The 19,070-nt window shown below is 46.5% G+C and overlaps 5 protein-coding genes across 6 annotated transcripts in view; 3 read left to right on the forward strand and 2 right to left on the reverse strand.

Annotated features, from left to right (window-relative positions):
* The window catches only part of LOC125764172 (M-phase inducer phosphatase-like), a 111,925-nt gene extending 107,178 nt beyond the window's left edge, over positions 1-4,747 (forward strand). For both annotated transcript variants that reach the window (XM_049428104.1, XM_049428105.1), the window contains 2 exons: positions 798-2,387; positions 2,479-4,747. In XM_049428104.1, the coding sequence (XP_049284061.1) occupies positions 798-2,387; positions 2,479-2,788 (1,900 nt within the window). In that variant the 3' untranslated portion in view covers positions 2,789-4,747. The remainder of the gene's footprint in view (positions 1-797; positions 2,388-2,478) is intronic.
* A 166-nt stretch (positions 4,748-4,913) lies between these two features.
* On the forward strand, positions 4,914-8,343 carry LOC125764173 (uncharacterized). Its single transcript, XM_049428106.1, has 6 exons — positions 4,914-5,210; positions 5,301-5,406; positions 5,655-5,896; positions 5,974-7,147; positions 7,220-7,592; positions 7,710-8,343. The coding sequence occupies exons 1-6, from the start codon at positions 5,068-5,070 to the stop codon at positions 7,844-7,846; spliced, it is 2,175 nt and encodes a 724-aa protein (XP_049284063.1). The 5' UTR covers positions 4,914-5,067; the 3' UTR covers positions 7,847-8,343.
* An 86-nt stretch (positions 8,344-8,429) lies between these two features.
* On the forward strand, positions 8,430-9,717 carry LOC125764175 (transmembrane protease serine 9-like). The gene is made up of 4 exons (XM_049428108.1): positions 8,430-8,651; positions 8,969-9,082; positions 9,161-9,467; positions 9,544-9,717. The coding sequence occupies exons 1-4, from the start codon at positions 8,431-8,433 to the stop codon at positions 9,715-9,717; spliced, it is 816 nt and encodes a 271-aa protein (XP_049284065.1). The 5' UTR covers position 8,430.
* Positions 9,718-9,819: 102 nt separating this feature from the next.
* LOC125764174 (organic cation transporter protein) lies at positions 9,820-15,225 on the reverse strand. Its single transcript, XM_049428107.1, has 6 exons — positions 14,570-15,225; positions 11,652-11,813; positions 11,065-11,522; positions 10,823-10,991; positions 10,464-10,753; positions 9,820-10,387 (listed from the first exon to the last, which is right to left on the reverse strand). Exons 1-6 carry the CDS (start codon positions 14,761-14,763, stop codon positions 9,825-9,827), a joined length of 1,836 nt encoding a protein of 611 aa, XP_049284064.1. The 5' UTR covers positions 14,764-15,225; the 3' UTR covers positions 9,820-9,824.
* A 409-nt stretch (positions 15,226-15,634) lies between these two features.
* Positions 15,635-18,939, reverse strand: LOC125764171 (Werner syndrome ATP-dependent helicase-like). Its single transcript, XM_049428102.1, has one exon. It carries the CDS (start codon positions 18,687-18,689, stop codon positions 15,753-15,755), a length of 2,937 nt encoding a protein of 978 aa, XP_049284059.1. The 5' UTR covers positions 18,690-18,939; the 3' UTR covers positions 15,635-15,752.
* Between the last annotated feature and the right edge of the window lie 131 nt (positions 18,940-19,070).

Genomic DNA, 19,070 nt, shown 5'->3' on the forward strand with positions numbered 1-19,070 from the left:
GATGTTTCTATTTTCGGTCGTATATTGCCCCTTGCGCGGGTTTGGCTTTTGCTTCCGCCACCTTCGCCACCACCACACCCGAAGGCGCCATGAGTTCTAGTTGGAAAGACCGACGACATTTGCCCTCAGGCCTATGCGAGCATGGTACGAACACACGTTATCATCAGTGCCGTTCACACTACGCGCATTCCCTACGTTTGGTAGATCGCTTGCATTGCATACGCGTATGTGGCGAAGAGTACGCATCGATCGTGTACCGGGAGAAGCGAAACAAGGATAGCGAGAACGATGGTGAGAAGCGACAGAGGGTCCCTTGTTCTGTTCCCTGTGCTGGTTAAGCGGCGCCAGATGTGACCTTCTCACGGCGGGTCTGTACTGAGCCTGCTGTTTATAGCTATTGCTGATATTATTACTGGCAATGCACCCTCCGAGGGGTACTTGGGACACACATGGGTACGTGTGTGCGTGGTGGTATCTTTGCTCTAGACGGTGTTCGACCACACACACACACAGTAAAAAAACGCACAGTTTGTTATGACTTTGGGGTACTGAACCCGGCGTATGTGTACGGGGATAAGGATAGCAAAAAGGGCGCGCACATGGATACCGCGCATAGACACATGGGTTATCCTTGAGCTATACGTGTACGACGTGTATTAACTTCTGGGGCGATATATAATTAGCGAACCACGGGAATAAATCCCACGACCGGTGGTTCCGGTTTGCATTTCACTAATCATATAATTTGCACTTTTTATTCACCCTTTTGTTTTATTGGTTTTTTTTTTGTTCAATAGTCGCTTCACGCTAAACTCGGCTGGTCGATCGCCGGCAAGCAGAAGGGCGGAACAGCGCCAGCGCAGTCTCCAATTCCGCCAGCATGGAATGCCGTCGCGAATGATCTACGACGATAGCTGCAAATTGTTGGCCTCACCCGGCAAGGAAAACATGTCTACGGAGGAGCTATCGTTCTACCAGAGCCACAGCCCACAGCAGAGCCCACGGCCCTGCAGCCCGTGCCCGCTCTGTCCGGAGGATGCGCTCGGTGGTGAGCTGCTACCGTCGGAGAGCAACACCCCCAGCAAACATGTAACCATTCCGATCGTGAACAAAAATGGTACGGGCCCGATCGTCGCCGGTAAGCTGACGGCCGTACCTGGTGGTTTCGGTTACCGGCCGCGCCGACCACTGGACGATCACGATCCAAACTCGATGGACTCCGGGTACGGTGCGAGTGTGCTGAACGACGTGCTGATGAACTCACTGCACAGCACTAGCGGCAGTACCGGAAGCATGATGACTGCCACGAAAACGCATTCCCTGTTCCATTTCAATCAGTCGTCCACGGCGTCCCTTTCGCGGCACTGTTCCGGTTCGCCAGCGAGCTCACGTGGCCGACTGCTTCTACACAGTAGCCTGTCGTCCGGTTCGATGGAATCGATGGATGATATGGAGCTGTTCGATATGGAAGCGATGGACGATGAGGACATTGAGAGTAAGTTGCAATCCTGCCAACAGTCACAGCAACCGAGCGGGCTTAACACGCTCATCTGCGGTACGATCAAGACGACCAGAACGGCCACGACTCCCGAACATCAGAAACGTCCGTTCGTGCGACGGTGTTTGAGCCTCACGGACAATACCAACAGCAATGTGAATGTACCGCAGCAGCAGCAGCAGCACGTTATCGCCCAGCTGAAAACGCCGGAACGGTACACGCGTCGTATGATCGCTATGGAGGATCAGGAGAACTGCAATCTAACGCCGTACTCGTCCCGCACCGCTGCCGTTTCTACCGCGGAAGTAACGCGCTGCTTCAAACGACCCGAACCCCCGGGAGTTAGTCCGGTGCAGAGCAAACGTAGCAAAACCCAGATGGACGTGATGGCACTAGCGGCAGTGACGGCACCAGCCGTAAACGCACTAGACAGTCCGGCCCGTACGACCGTGCTGGCGGCGGTACCGAAGAAGCCCGTCTACCAGAAGTCAATCTCCATGAACGATGCGCAGATCATGAGTGCCCTGTCCCGATCCTCGTCCGAGCCGGATCTGATCGGAGATTTCAGCAAATCGTACGTGCTGCCGTTGATGGATGGTCAGCATCGGGATTTGAAGTCGATTTCGGGCGATACGATGGCGCATCTGGTACGTGGTGATTACAACGATAAGATCGCTAGCTTCAAAATCATTGACTGCCGGTACCCGTACGAGTACGAGGGAGGCCACATCCGGGGTGCGAAGAATCTTTACACTCAGGAGCAGATCATCGATGAGTTGATCAAGTCGAAAAGCGAACCGCCAACAGTTGCCAGCTGCCAGGATGGTACGATGCGCCGCAACATCGTTGTGTTTCATTGCGAATTCTCCTCCGAGCGTGGACCCAAATTGTAAGTATCCTATTTGTGGTTTTTGTTGGTGCTGTGCGAAGAGACATGTTGACGCGATTTCTAACGTTGTACCTGTTTCCTTTCCCTTTAGATCACGCTTCTTGCGCAATCACGATCGCATCCTAAACGCCGACAGCTACCCTGCACTGCACTATCCGGAAATGTACCTGTTGCACGGTGGCTACAAGGAGTTTTTCAAGGCACATGCCGAACTGTGCGATCCGGTTGCTTACCGACCGATGCTGGATCCGGAGTATGGTGATGCGTATCGTCATTTCCGGGCAAAATCACGCAGCTGGAATGGTGACGGTACAGGTACGGTTAAGGCCAGTACCACCGGGGGCCCGCTAGCCGGCGGACCAAGTCGTTTAACCAAGTCACGGTCTAGATTGATGCTGTAACTGTCGAACTGAGATCCCTATCCATACGTTGCTATTGAGCTATTCTGTATGTGTTATCCCATGTTGTTGGTGTCACGATCTTCCTGACCATCCCCTCATCAACGCTCGCCATGTATATACGTTATGAATTTGTTTTTTTTTGTTATTCTATTTTTATACTTACGTTTATATTAGTTTAAAGTTTTGTTTTTTTTTTTAATATAGAAAGCAGAACATAAACGTTTTGTACATATATTTGGAAAAGTTTCATAAACCATTGACACAAAAGAAAACCAATAACAATTTTTGTCCATTAACTACACTTACCTAAAATTCAAACGTAATAGTAATTTGTTTGTTCTGCTTTTTTTTAAATGCCAGCAATAATACTGGACTGGTTTGCATCGCGCTTTGCCAACAGTTTCTTTTTTTTGCTTTTTTGATGTCACGTTTTATTTTTTATAGTTTACGTTCTTTTCCTTTTTTTTGTTTCATTGTTATTCATGATTTATTATCTGTGATTTAGAATGGCTTATCTTTTGAAGTATTCTTTTCATAACAAAACGAAAAAAATGAACTACCCGGAAGCTGCGCGTACGCGTTCAGTAGCGGGTGAGCTAAAAATCTCAATTTCAAACAGTCGAAGAAGCGAGGTGCAGCGATAGGGGATTATTAACGAACTATTTCAGACAAATTGCGTCTCAGTGGACTAATGATAAATGTTACACCAACGTAGAGGAATGTAGGAATATGGAGAAGAGTTAGCATAAACGAAGGAGAAACGTGGTAGAATGAGCACGAAAAAGAAAAGAAAAACAAGTGCAAATTAGGTAAAATCTAATACATGGATGCGATTGTAAGTGATAAACAGCTGCACCGGCAATAGACGGCACTAGACTGTTTCATGCTTCGCCATCCAAACACAAACATACTCCACTAGGGAGCGGTAAGACTATTTCTGTACAAACGTCACAGACTGTCCAAGACAGATAAACTGGGTACGGGGTCAGATATGCACCAGTTTGGCGAACCAACACTCTTGTAACAAAAAATCATATGAGCACCACAACGAAACCAGCTTATCGATAGAACGGTAAATGGCTTTTTCCGCGTCGCATTGATTTAGTCGGGAAGATCCATTAACGACGAAACGTGCTAATCCCGGATGTTATATCCCTCTATCCATTCTCCCATTCACACAAGGAAACACGAAGAGTGCAAATTTTTATATAGTTAGTTCTTGTAACCAAATTGTAAAAAGAAGCTTAGATAACTTTTACAATAAGCGCGCTACGGAAGAATGCGATGTGACAGTAAAATGTGCAAGAATCAACGATAGCAAAATACCCTTATTAGCGTGTAAGTTAAAAGTATGCAAAATTATAATGAGTTTAAAATACAATCAAATCGCATAAGCAGAGAGAGCATAAAAACTGAACGATTTTTTGGAAGGGCAACGAGAGTGAAATGTGTACCGGTTTCCTTCCTGTACATGCTAGTTGTTCTTTACCGCTATAGACTGACCTGGTAAGCACATTTTCGTTGAATGTGCAAGATTTCACTGTGTACATAGAAGGCGCAGATGTTTCGATTTATTCTTCTGCTGACTGAAAATAGAACTGAACCAACTTGGATTGCCAGTAGATTGAATATACTATTCACTTAATAAAATATTTATAATACTGCACCGTTCTGCAGTGGAGTTGAATATTAAGCAACGTGTCCTTTTGTTTTTGTGTTGATTTTATTTCGTCTATTACATAACTTGTCGCCAGGTTAATTAGGTAGCTCGAAATAAACAACCGTTGGCCAAATTGGAAGTGTTTACATTAAACAGATTAAACATTTACGGTTTAAAAGTTTGTGAATTTTCTCTTAATTAAATGGTGGAAAAAATGATATGGTCTAGCTTTTAGCTTCAACAGACAGCATTGACAGCATTGCACATTTGACAGCAAGAGCTATACGCATTGCATTCCTCTAGGCGCAAAACATATTTCTTTTAGGCTCAACACGTTTTTCAGATTGTTTCATCATTTCTTTTAACAAGTTAAAAGTTTTAAACCAATGTTTCCGGTTTTTTGTTTGTAATAAGATTTGGAAGCGGTTTACAATCTCACCATTCCTGTTGTCCTACTTTGTACTTGACCAACTGTGTCCCACGATGCATCTGTCACTATATGCCAATTCGGGTTATTTGAGTGACGTTTCCACAATCCACGCTATTCGCTTGCATCAGTAAAGACTCACAATACCGGCGTCTTTTAGAATTTGCTGCGAAATCCCATCTGATTACAACAATGGAGGACACTTTCTTCAAGGTGATAATACGTGATGCATCATGGGATGTACGCTCGGAAGCAAAACGATTTGGCACTCTGTTCCAGTTGTTCATCGACCAGCGGAAGCCCACGGAAGTGTTTATCAAGTACAAGAACGCAAAGTAAGTAGCATGTGGGCCTTTTGTTGGTGGCGGCCGGAAGTGGGTTATGGGCTAGTACATGCGTTTAATTTCGTGTGCGTCTTTTTGTAGGGATGCCGTACGTGCCCGGGCTAGCTTGGCAGTGAACGAGAATGTGGAACGTGTGGAATCGTTGAAGAAATGGGATATACGACCAAAGAGACCGACGGAAAACAAGGTAATACTTAAATATGTCTGCTGGAATGTACTGCCATCAGCAAAATTGAAAAAAATTGAACTTCATCTCTGATCTGCTTAAATGGAGATCAAAATGAAAAAAAAAACAACGTAAACTCAAGACCAGGCTTATCGGAATGCAAGACCAGGTCTATCGGAATGCAATGCTTGTATGGTACAATAGAGCAGTAGAGTTGGAACATAGTTTTCGACGATATAAAAGGCAATTCTTTTTCTTTGTTATCGCAGAAACCGGACGATAATGTTTCCGTTTGCAGTAGTGCGTCTGCTGGAAATGTTCAACACAGGGGCCCGGTTGTAAATGGTCCGCTAACGTCCGAACCGATGCCGCTGATGATGGGTATGTTCAACATGTGCACCGTTTGTCGCAAGGGTGGTGCCTCATTTCAATGCTTTGTCTGTGGCACTTACTATTGCGGAGAGATTTGCCAAAGAAACGATTGGCCATCGCACATCATGCAATGTTTACCGTACGTATGCCGGAAGCAACACGCTTGTACTATTTTGTTGTGCTAATTGTTATTAAAAATATTTCATTACCTTTCAGGCGCTTGGTACGGGTGCAAAGTGGTTTTGTACCTATTGAACCACAATTCATGGGATTTCCAAACGTGATGCAATCGTTCGGAAGCAACAATTTTAACAACAACATCAACAACGGTCCCGTACAGGCTGCCCGTAACTTGAATGTGCCGAATCAGCCGGCAGGAAACAAAGAAAACGGACCGAATCACAAGCAGTCGAACAATCAGCGTCCGGCTAGCGCAAAACCGTCCGATCAGCTGTCGAAGAAGCCAGTCGAACAAAGTAAGCCAGTATCGCCCACAAAGGTAACAACTTCCTGTAGCGTACCTACGAACGTGCTAAAGAATTTGGCCCTTCAACGTCATCAGGAACAGGAACCGGCAGTATTGGCAAAAGTGCCGGTAGCACAGGTAACCAAAACCGAAGGCACCATCTCGAAGGAAACGTCCAAATTGGCCAAACGGGTGCAACAGAAGATGGCAGTGACGAAGCAAGAGATTCGATACGGTGCATTCCCACGGGAGGGCGAATGTGTGAAAATTTCCTACCTTACCGGCAACATGCTGTACGTGTACAGAGCTGGACAGGAAGCGAATGGTCAACCGAACCGTTACCTGGACTTTGTCAAACGCTCTGTACTATGTGCCCGTGACGTGAAGGAAGTGCTCCAAACGGCACCGAACGTCAATGACGTAGTGTTTGCTCCATTCGATGGCGATTTTTACCGTGCCATAGTAAAGTCAATCGAAGGTACCAAGGTGGTGGTGTTTTTCCCGGACTTTGGTAACACGCAGACAGTGGAATGGATGGAAATGAAAGAGATTCCGGACAAGGCGATTCAGTACGGTATGTGCTACACACACGGCGTAATGATCGACGGTGTGCCAACGTTCTCGCGCCTGGTTCAGGCATTTTTGTCCGAGCTGCTAGAGATGGACGAGTTCACATTGGTTAAAGTGCGCGATGAAAAGCCTGTCAAGGTGGTTGATCTGCGCCATGTGCAGGAACTGTATCAGCTAAGCGCAAAGCTGCTTGAAATTGCCAAAAAGGAACAGGAAATGGAGAAACCGGCTGTTGAGAAACCGGCTGTTGAGAAACCGGCTGTTGAGAAACCTGCTACTGAGAAACCTGTAGTGAAAGAAACTGCTGCAACAGTTCCGGACCCGGCATCGTATGTTCCGGTTACAGCTGAGGATGTAAGTAGTTTTTTTTGTTGTTCTTTTCGTCGTTGATCTATGCTAAATATTTCGATCTGGAATGAATTTTAGTTCACCGAGCATGATCTGCCGATGGGCGAAGTGCTTCATTTGATGATAGTGGAAGCATCGGAATTGACCATTTCCAACCAGATATCGGTGATACTGAACTCCGACAATGCGGCATTTGCTAAGGTGATCAGCGAATGTGAGCGGTATGGCAATGCCGATCCAAACCCGTACCATCCGGAAAGTGATCATGAAGCATTTCTGCTGCATTTCGATAGCATCTGGTGCCGCGCAATGCTCGCTGCCAATAACGACGAGATGCAGTACTATCTGCTCGACCTTGGTCTCATTCGTACCCTGAACGAGAAGCCCAACTGTCGCCGATATCCTGCCGGTATGACGCGCAAAATTTTCGTCTGCGAATGTTTCGTTGAAAGTGAGTATTTAGTATTGAGGGTTTGGTGGGCCGGGTTGGAGGGGTTTCTCTGTCCACGGTGTTCATACATACTTTTGCTTCTTTCTTTTTCTTTTCTTTTGCTAAACCCATTTTTAGATACGGATGCGTTGGGAAAGATAGCCCCGACCGGTGGTAATGAGCAATTGTTGGGCAGAACGCTAAAAGCTACCATGTCCTTGCAGGAGGATGGCGGCGATGAGGCTATGCGTTTGAAGATTCATTCGATGGATTAATCGCCCAAATCAGTTTGCCATGATATTACATACCATGAACTATTACTTGTTTACACATTTCAATATTTTTTTTTTAAATTACACACTATTCACCTTTTTTCGATTAACATCACTTATCATTTAAACATTTTAAAATTTTCTTTGAAAAATTTTAGTTTCTCTGTATTGCATTGTCTTTGATGTATTCGTTAGAGGTAGAAATTAATTGTACTTCTTTTACGTACGCTACGTTAGTAAACGCCATGCGGCCGCACACGCGAACATGGTTAAAGTTAACCGCGTACACGAATTTATATTAAAACTGACAAGCAGTAGTACTGATGCAAACAATAATGCTTCCGAAGCGAATGCGCCTGTTTTTATAGCCTCTAAGTTGATGATACTATTGACACAGCCGTTTTCGTGAGGTGTTGAACCATTCCTACGCGTCGTTTCTACGGTTGGTTAAAATGCCTTAATAATAAAGTACCGTTCAATAATGAACCTACGATACGCAATCGAGAGTGGGTTTGTGTTTTTTGTCCATTTTGTTCGAAGCATTTAGTGCTCAAAATACAGGAGTTAGGGACGTGTCGTGTTGTGTGATGGCACCATGCGTGGTGCTTTTACCATTGCTACTGGCAGGTTTAATTTCTTTTCAACCCATCGGTGCCATCGTACGAGGTGAAACTGATCGTAGTCGGAAGCTGACGTTTCCATTTGCCGTATCGCTGCAGCTAGCCGACGACGATAGGTCCCACTTTTGTGGTGGCACGCATCTGGGAGAAGGATGGATACTGACCGCGGCACACTGCATTATTTCGCTGTAAGTATTGTGAACTGTTTTAGGAAAAGGGAGTAACCCTTCAAGAGGTGTTTCAGATATGTTGCGTACAAAAACAAAGTTAATGAAACATTTATTATTTGATGCTTTATTAAACAACTAACGCCTTAGCTTATACGTACGACTAAATATGGAGAGACAAAAAATCTGTTTTCATAATTCTTCCATTACGATCTATACCCAGTGGTTCCCTTATAATTGGGATTTGGAGAAAAAAAATCCATATGCCAGCAGTGCAACATTCATAAAACCGCTCTGAAAACATTCTAACTAATATCGCTTGTTTCTTCCTTGGTTAGAAAAAAGGGCAATCTTACACAAATCTTCGCACAGATAGGTGGACACAATCTGAACGATAGTAGTGCCGATCGTTACCCAATCGTCGAGACACACATTTTACGCAGCTACAATCCGTAAGTGAAAACTACTCACGGATGGGACTTGGAACGAATATTTTCCTTTTTACTATTAATTCCATCCTTTCGTTGCAGTGTAACGATGGTGGGCGATATTGCAATGTTGCGTGCCGCTCTACCCATCGCACGTAAGTTTCAATCCGATCCACAGGCACCGTTGCGCCTTCCGGACGATAGCTACCATACAGCGATTAACGGTGAGCAGTGTTACATCTTCGGATATGGGTCCGATTCGTACGATGGACCGATCAGCAGATCGCTTCACTATGGCACAGTGTTGGCACTCGATCTGGACAGTTGCATTGGAATGATGGGTGCCGTCGTAGCACCGCCACCCGACTCTGGAATGTTTTGTGCCATCGGACGGTCCGATGCTTGTAAGGTGAGTTAGTGTTGTATCCGTTCGCTTCTACTGCTTACTAAAAGTAACAAACGTTTTGTTTCCCTCTTCCGTGTAGGGTGATTCCGGTGGAGGATACGTTTGCCGTGGGCCATTTTCTACCCAGTTTGTGTTGCGTGGCATAATATCGTATGGTGTCGGTTGTGGTGCACCGGGAACGCCTGGCGTTTACACGGACGTCGGTTACTATTTGCAGCACTATCCGATCGGTACCATTATTGGTTTTTCTTAAAGTAAACTGTTTCTTACTTATTCCGCTTAATTTAATCGTTTTAGTCTCTGGCTAGTTTTAGTCTAATCTTACACGAAACATTCGTTCACATCCGTTGTATCGTTCCATTAGTTATCCGTACTTGATTTTTCATCCTTCTCGTGCATCTCTTCCACATCGACGGTATGACGGACGTGCTGTTCCTGCTGTGCATGATCCTTTAGTGCGGCGTCGCGCGTTTCCGGATGTAGCAATGTTAGTGCACCGGCCAGCAACACAGCACAGCCACATATCGTGGTCGGTATCCACCAGGCAAGGCGACCGAGCAGATCCGTAATGTACGGTGCAGCGATCGATCCAACATGCGCCATGGTCGAACAAATGCCTAGCGCCGTATTGCGGATCTCTGTTGGGAAGAGTTCGGCCGTATGCAGGGTCACGATAGCGTACACGGCAGTGATACCAACACGACCCAGCATGGCAAACGTCACTAGCAGCGTCGTATTGTCCTGTGGGAAGGCTAGCACAACCAGCAGACAAACGCCCGCATACAGGAAAAAGCAAAACGATGAACTACGGCGTCCAAAGTACGCTAGTACGATCATCGATAGAATGTAAGCCACGATGTCTACCGACCCGGTAGTGGCAACGTACACATTTCGATTAGCTGCAAAGTTGTCCGCGTTCAGAGCTGTGGTTGGAAAACCAGTAAGAGGTGACGGGTGATTAGTTACAATTAGGATAATGTGCCTGCGACACAACCATACCTGTCACGTAATAGCAGAGCGACGTGATGCACCAAGTAAAGTGACAAATAAGCGCACGTTGGCACAGTACTGGCGTTCCGTAAAGCTTTGTAAATTCGCTAAACGATTGCTTTAGCTTCGTGCTGAATGGTACGGCTGCCGGTTCAGAGTCAGCATCTGCACCTTGATTCTTCTCCGCCACCGTTGCGCTATCGATCAGCTCCTGTGGAGCACTGTGTCCAAATACCATTCGGTATGCTTTCCGTTCGCGACCTTTGCTCAGTAACCATCGTGGAGATTCCACGAGGAAGCTGATGGAAGAAGGGGACAGTAATTAAGGAGTAATTTTACCACTTGGCATTTGCTTTAAAGCTACTCACTAGAGGTGTATTACGAGCAGAAAGGATGGTACAGTCAATGCGAGTGAAAGATCTCGCCACGGTTTGATAAGGTACGCGGCCAGCGCAAGACACAGCATACCGAGCGGATAGGAAAAGTTAAACGCTATGCTCATCCACGATCGGTGGCGTTTGCCAATGTTTTCCGTTACTGCAAAGTACACAAGATATATGATCAAAAGCTGTAACTGCCGGGTTGAGTGCCTACTGGCCACCATACTAACGTAGTGCAAATGCTGGATAAAATACACCGGAAGCCGATGCACCCAGTCCAATGCGACCGAGCAGCAACAGTGCGTAGAATGGTGAAAAGGTCGTCAACAGTCCGGCCACGATGTAGAGTGTGGCGGCGATCGAGAAGCTCGTCTTGCGACCGTACTTGTCCGAGATGACACCGAAGCTCGATGCACCGACAAACTTGCCAATCGATAGTGCCACCTGTACCGTGGAGCGTAGTGCGGTCCGCTCACACAGTAGATCCCATTCCGGTACGATCGATACACCTTCCGGTTGATCGTAGTACATGTGCCAACTAGCACCGGTACGTCCCGTGGCGAGACAGTTCACCTCGGCTGGTGGTGGATGGGACTGGGTGTAGCTGAGTGCATCGTTGTAGTTCAGCTCGCTCAGCTGTCCATAGTTCCAGGTGTAGATCGTACAGGTACCGTTTCTGGTGCTGCCACTGTGTACCACACGGGGGGGTTTTGGAATGGGAAGTACAACGGATACAAACGGGTTAGTCGGACCACTGTACGCAGTGCTTTGTGGGTGATTACGTCGTTTGTTGGAATTATATTGAGGGGGTCCCTACGTTGGTGAGGTTATGTTGCGTATTTCCTCGTGGCTCCAGCCGGCCTGCAGCAGCTCGGGAACCATGCAGTAGTAGTTGTTCGGCAACTGACCCAGAAACACGTAGGACGACACGTGGAATCCATTCAGAATGTTGGGCGTTAGGCACAGGATGAACAATGCCCTGCATAAGAAAAGAAAATGGTTCCGGAATGAAACGTGAGTGACGATTAATGTCTGTGAAGATGTTTGTACAGATTGTCTCTTGCATAATGTGAAACCTTTGCGATAAGATAGCATTATTTCTTGTGTACACAAGTTAATCAGATTGTGGACATCAAATACAGCCAGATTAATGGGCTGATTGATAAGATATCGCACCGTCGGGAATGGCTAAAAAAGGGCCTTTTTAAATCGGCGCTTATCTGTTGCTATTAACTGTTTATAGTAAATCTCGTTTGCAAAACGATCATCCGATCGTCGATAAATCGTCGTGGTATGTTGATCGTTGGCATAACAGGGGAAAAAAATAACAAAAATTCAATGCAAACTTCCTCCCCTTCCGAGGGAAGTTCTCGTTCTGATTGACTTTATTTTTTTGTGGACAACAGTTTCGGTAGCAATTTAATTAATCTCTCCACCGGCGATGTCCGGTGCCCACATGGCATTCAGACCATTAAAGCTATGTCTCTGTGTCGCAGCTGTGTATACTAATGTAAAATGTCACCGACCTTGGCAAAATCGTGCCCCGTTGGTAGATCGATTTAGCACACACGTGCCCTTGGTGTTCGGAGGCAGGTCGCGGACAGGTTTACTGAACGTTACGATACGTTACGGTGACATTCAAAAACCGTGCCTTTAGTGAGCTTTCGCATGCTCATCACACGAACGGATGCAATCGGAATCATCATGTAGATCATGTAGTTAAATGTAGGAAGTGATTCTGTGGAGGTTACTGATGACATCGTCCCAAGCTTGTACTGGAACACGATAAGCCAGGTTTCGACAAATGATGGAGAGATAGACCGAGAGGGAAAGAGAGCCAGATTGCTGTGTACAGGGCTCTTCAAACAGCAAATCAAACGTAAATCCTTTTCAGTCCCGGCCCGGTCATTCTATTTAAATGCTGCCCTCAACGGTCGTCTAAATTGATAACAATACACGGCCCATCATAAAAAAGGTTTTGATTCCCTCTTGTCGCCAGCAAGATAGCGGCACAGAATGACACAAGTGGAGTGGTACCCTCTATCAACGAGCGCAAGAAGAAGTGTCCATTGTGCAAAAGGTGATTTAAGGTGCCAGAGATTCGATCGAGATGAACCGGCAGGAAACTTCCTTCTTGGAAAGTGGCACGTCTGGGGTAAGTGATGCGTACCCGTACGGCATCAGTGATAAGACAGGGACACTGTGTGTTGCTGATGTCTTTAGTCTACCCCAGTTTCAACACACAACACCTTCCGATCCGATTACACCGTGCAACTGGACCATCGTGATAGGACGGTGCGGGGTGGCCGAACCAAAGCCAAAGGTCAGTTGTTAAACCTGCAGCAACTGTTAATAAATTCTTTGTTTCCCTTTTTTCGCCGCAATTCAGGACGGGCAAACATTGGGCACGGCACTGTACGCAGTTCCTTCCTGCTTTGTGCCAATGATAATTACACACCACAGCTCGGTTTGGTTGGATTATAATTTATTCTATTAGCGCACGTTTACCCAAAACCCATTTGCTGACGGTACGCGCGATTCTATGCGAGGGTCGTGTCCGTCAAATCTTCATTTACGCCAAACCGGGAATGACGGCAAGATGACCTCAGCCGATAGGGAAAGGGAATGCTTCTTGGATTGGTCGTTACGACGAATTCGTTTTTCACAAACGAGAAGCTTTGCTTATCTCCTTCGGGCATGAGTTCACACGTCCAAAGTGCTGTACTGAGACGTTGAAAATGAGTTTTAGGGGTTTGGAAATTTTTGACTTAAAACTTCAACAATTGAGGGCTAATAATTTAAAAAAAAGGCTCTCTTGCTCATTTAATAGGGTCCTCATTTTATAGCCTTAAATAGCTTGACATTCTAGAACTTCAATGGAATGTCTTGTAACTAGTGTGTGCCCTTTTGCAGTTGAGATAGTTACAACCTGATTACTACCGAGTACTCCAATTAGATGCACTTAATCCTATACTGCTGCTCAACAAGACGCTCGGAAGCCATTTAGAAGAAGCCGTACGCTCGACAGCGTACCCTATCAGCTACATCCACTTCATCGCCCGGTACCTGAACTCAGTTGAACTTGAAATCGGGAGCAAAGAGAAAGTAAATGTAGAGAACCCTGTTTTTCTTTTCCCCCTTTGCGCGAGCTTTATTCCCATCCCCCGGTTCACATTCACCAAAGCGCAACAAAGTGCCCCGCTCGATCGCATTCCAACTCGTCGTTTGCCACTTCGGACCAGAATCGGACCAGAGCATGCACACGTGTTTTGTTGCTGCGTCGAGAACGTGTTTTGTACGCTGCGTACCGGGAGCCGTTTGCCATTGAGAAACGATGGGACGCACCCTCCGAATGGTGTGACCTTCGTCAGGGAAAATGTATTTTTACGCATCTTTTCACTTTTCCCCATCGATCGCGGAGCGTCAGAGAGACAGAGAGAAAGAGCGGAATGGTAGAATCGGTTTTTTTCTATTCTATTCTGCGTCTTGTTTGTCTACGCGTCGAGGCGTGCTTTCTTCCTGCGTGCAGGCAAACTGGCTGCGTTGGATTGATATGTAGGTTTATTTTTATCCATCCCGAAACTGGTGCACTGGTGCCGTTTAGCAACAGATGTCTTTTTTGGCGGACACACACACACCCCCGCCACAATATTAGGAAACTGTGTCATGGTTTGGTTCGAATTAGACCAGCTTCCGGTTGAGCGTTTTAGTTCGCGGCGCTGTAATTACACTTACCAAAGCCACAGACCACGATCACCTTTTTTCTCCAGCCCATCGAGAATGGTTTGTTTAAGATCGCCGGTGGACTGAACGGTCAGTTTAGCTGTACCGTTCTTTAGCTGGACAGGAGATTCATCACCCTGCTGTGGTTCGATGTCTTTCCGTTGCTCCTCCATATCGACCTCACCGAGATCCTGTTCCTGGCCCATAGTGTAATGGAACGTGAATTTGTTCTTCGCCAGATGTGGGTTCCTAATGCAAAAGTTCACCGTACAGCAACGGACACAATCATTTGAATTTTAAACTTTCCCTTCACGCACAAAACACTTCCTTCCGAATACCTTCTACTTCCTACAGAGCAGTTTAATTGTTAAACGTTTGGTTTTATCATTTCCAGCCGGGACAATGGCTCTATCACTTATTCGCAAATCACGTATCAACACAAAGCGCGCCAAATCGATAGCCACACCAGGCGTGTTATCGCTCGCAGCTGTTCGTTGCTCGTTGCTACTTGCCCGGCGGACCAACGCTTACCGTATGTGAGCGAATGCGCAACCTTTTGCCACAAAACCCCACTCACCAGGGGTGCGTATCGCACCCGAGAGAGAGAGCGAGTGAGAGAAATAGGGGTTGAAACTTGCTGCGAGAGTTGCAGCATAACGGTGAGCATAGAAACCGAATCACGGACACATTCGGAATCCGAAGATGCATTAAGAGATTTTGGTTGCATTTTAATGCGCATCCAGCGCTGGGTGATGTTTCAATGTTTCTTCAATGTTTTCGTCGATCGACTCCCTAACAACGATCGTACCATCCGCATCGAAGGATGAATTGGGTCCCACATCCGGACAGGAAAGGCATCACTTCTTCAATTGTGGGTCCACTGCTTTTGTGTACCAATCAACATTAAGAACCCCTCTGGTAGCAAAGGGCCCACACACTGCCAGAGAATTATCATTGATTGTGTCTTTCAAATGGATGGCTGTTTGTACAAATCGTACACAACACCGGTATAATTTAAACAGTTTCCCTGTTCGTCACGCGCGTGATATGTGTGTAAAAGCAAAGGAACAGGCAAGAAATGGTTAAACAAATCTGATTTATTAATCACGCACCAAGGGTGATCTGAGCATTTGTACATTTGTTTCTTTTCTTTTTGGCGCAGTCCAGACAAGTCAAAAACATAATTTGTGCATCTTCATGCCTTCCGTTTCGGTAACCGGAAGGTAAAGAGCTGATTAACATCCTTATCCTCTTTATCACTGTCATCTTCTTCATCGTCTTCGTAGAGAATACGCTTCAAATTTACAGTACGCCCTTTGGCTGGAGGTTTCAACGGCTTCGTCGGTGCATTCTCCGCAAGTGGTTTTTCTTCCATCGAGTCGATCTTTTTCGGCGATTGTTCCGTTTGTACTGTGTTCGGTGGTGGGGTTACGATTGTTGGTGGTGATGATGCAATGGAAACATCTTCCTCGCCTGCAAACGATGCTTCGAGACGATCTAATTCGGCAAAGTCAAGCATATCTTCCTCCTCATCGTCGAACATATCATCCATGGCACTGTTGGCAGTTTGTTCGGTGGTACTTTTTGGTACGCTTGGTGCATCCTGTTCCGTCATAAATAGATCTTCATCGTCATCGGAAAGCATATCGGATAGTAAAACGCTTTCGGGGGTTTCTTCTACCGTTTTCGGAACATCGATCGTATGAACTCGATCGTTCACAGAGGACTCGCCCTGTTGTTTCATGTTGAATCGTTTTTGCTTTTCGTAGGCAAGAACAACCTTTACCTGATTGAATGTAAACTCCGGTGGGCATCTCTCCTTGATGGATGTAATCGTACACGGCTCTTCCAAGTTCGCTGGCAAACGGTAAGCTATCGCTGCATATACATCCGGCGCCACACCCAACCGGACGAGATCCTTCTGCTCAATCGGAACCCCTACACGAATAGCCTCACACAAGTGTTCAATGATGGTAGATTCTTTGAGGTTGCGTTCGGTAGCAATAGTGGCGATCGATTTGTTTTCCTTCTTCCACATCGCAAAGCTGGTCGCTTTCGTTCCAATAAGCTGCTCGTATCGGGTGTCTGAGACATTCGACGGCTGGGACGATGAGGGTCCGGGCAGTAAACTAAGCTGCTGCTGTATGCAGATTAAAAACTCTCGACCAAATTTTTGTAGCTTCGCGTCGGAAAATCCATCCAGCTGAGCGTCCTTCATCTCTTGCAGGTTTAACGGTTTACGAGTGGCCATCTGATGGAGGGCAGCATTCGAAGCGATCATGTACGGCATACACTCGAACGTTGTTGCCAGTTCGGCACGTTTCTTGAGCAATGATTTGACAAGTTCGTGGGTAAGATCGTGCTGTTTCGCGCCGGTTCGTATCACTGGGAGTTGCGTTTTCTCGTACAGTGAAGCAGGTTTTATAACCTTCAGCGATTTGAACATTGTGGACGTTGGTTTCATCAACAGGGTGCGTTCTTTCTCGCTCCCATTGAGCCACCGTTGACCGGTGGGTGTAATTTCGTGATAAACTGCCTGCGCAAATTTGTTGTACTGGTTCGCCACCTTAGTCTTGTTCAGGTAGCCTTCGCGTTCCAGCAGAGATCCTAACGCTTTCCACCAGTCCTCGTCCTTATCCTTGCCCTTCCCAAACAGTGGGTGTTTATAAAAGCGTTCGTGAAGCTTCTTATTCTTGGAGCCGCGCAATAGTAAGATCGGCATGGTAATGTTCACCCGACCGTAGAACGCAGCGAACGCTTTCAATATCATTTCGGCTTCGGTCGCAAAGTTGTACTGTCCTTCCGAATTGAGACCTTCGTAACGTTCACAATCTTTTGCCACGCCGCCACGGGTACAGTTATCACAACATCGTTTCACTAACGTGGCCTTTTCCTCCGCCTTGTTTACCGCCGTCAGAACGCCTTCGAAATAGTTTAGAATGAATCGGCGCCGACAGTCACGGAGTTCCACGTATTCGGCCATCTTGAGTGCAAGTTTCTCCTGGTTCTGCTTTAACGTGCCTGATACTTCGGCGCGCAGAAGTTCGTGCGTTTTGAAATCGGCCTGACTCCAAAACATAATGCACCGAGCCGGCTGGCCATCGCGTCCTGCACGACCAGCCTCCTGGTAGTAGCTTTCCAAATCCTTCGATGCGCCGTAGTGTATAACGAGCCGTACGTCCGGTTTATCAATTCCCATCCCGAACGCAATCGTTGCCACAATAATACGCACGTGATCGCTCACGAAGCTTTCCAGCACCTGTTTGCGTCGCGTTAGCGATATGCCACCATGGTACGCTTCACACTCGATGCGTTTTTCTTGCAGCAGCGTAACAATGTCGTCCGTTTGCTTGCGCGTCAAGCAGTAGATGATGGTGCTGCCTTCGCGATTCTCTGCCAGCAGGGGTCGTATGTCATGCATTGGTCCTAAATTACCTTTAGGTTTCACGATAAACTCCAGATTCGGTCGATCGAACCCGGTGCAGAGCATCTGCGGATTAACCAGCTTCAAGCACTGTGCGATATCATCCCGAACTTTCTGCGTAGCCGTTGCTGTCACGGCGAGTATTGGCACCTTTGGGCATATCTGTCGAATCAACCCAAGCTTACGATACGCGGGTCGAAAATCGTGTCCCCATTTGCTCACACAGTGTGCTTCGTCGATGGCAATCAGTGCGAGCTGTGGTTGGACCGATTTTAGCAGCGTCTCTCCAGAATCGGATGTTATGTACTCGGGTGTGAGATACACAACACGAAACTGACCGGCCTTAATGTCCGGTACCGGATTCTGACGCTGAGCCGTACCAAGCAGACAGGCGGGAATGTTGCACAGGTTTAGGGATAGCACTTGATCCTGCATCAAGCTGATCAGCGGTGACACCACGAACGTAAGGCGATTGAGAAACACGGACGGGAACTGATATATTAGCGATTTTCCGTACCCAGTAGCCATAATCGCACAATTATCGCGCTGCTGAACGATGATGGAACGGATAATGCGCCATTGCATAGGGCGGAAAGCTGTATGGCCAAAACTGGCGGATAGTACCTGCAGGTGTTCCGGTTCTGGTTCCTCTATGACTTGTGCTTTGTCGGGTTCGGGCCGCTTCTGGCCGCTATTATTCGAGAACATGATGTCCTGTCCAGCAGAGATGCAACGATATTTGCGCAATTGTTTGTGATGTTTTGTTTGTGTTTTTTCGAAATGGTAAAAACGCCATTTAGAAATGTCAAACTAAACGTAAATGTCACTATGCGGTACAGTGTTGCCAGTTTGCATGGGTAAACAAAATGCAACAGGTGGTGAATTTATTTTGAATAATTTAAATTTCACAAAGCGGTTCGTTGTCGATAAAAACATAAATTAAATTACGAACTCTTACGAAATTGTAATATATTTGTGGTTCGAGCGGCAGTGACACACCAGGTGACTAAATTTGAAAATTTCCAAAGGAATCCGATAAAGTCAATCATAGGAAAAATGGATTTTCCTTCCATTGTAACTGGAAAATAA

Source organism: Anopheles funestus, chromosome 2RL, assembly GCF_943734845.2.
Source record: "Anopheles funestus chromosome 2RL, idAnoFuneDA-416_04, whole genome shotgun sequence".
NCBI classification, from domain to species: Eukaryota; Metazoa; Arthropoda; class Insecta; order Diptera; family Culicidae; genus Anopheles; species Anopheles funestus.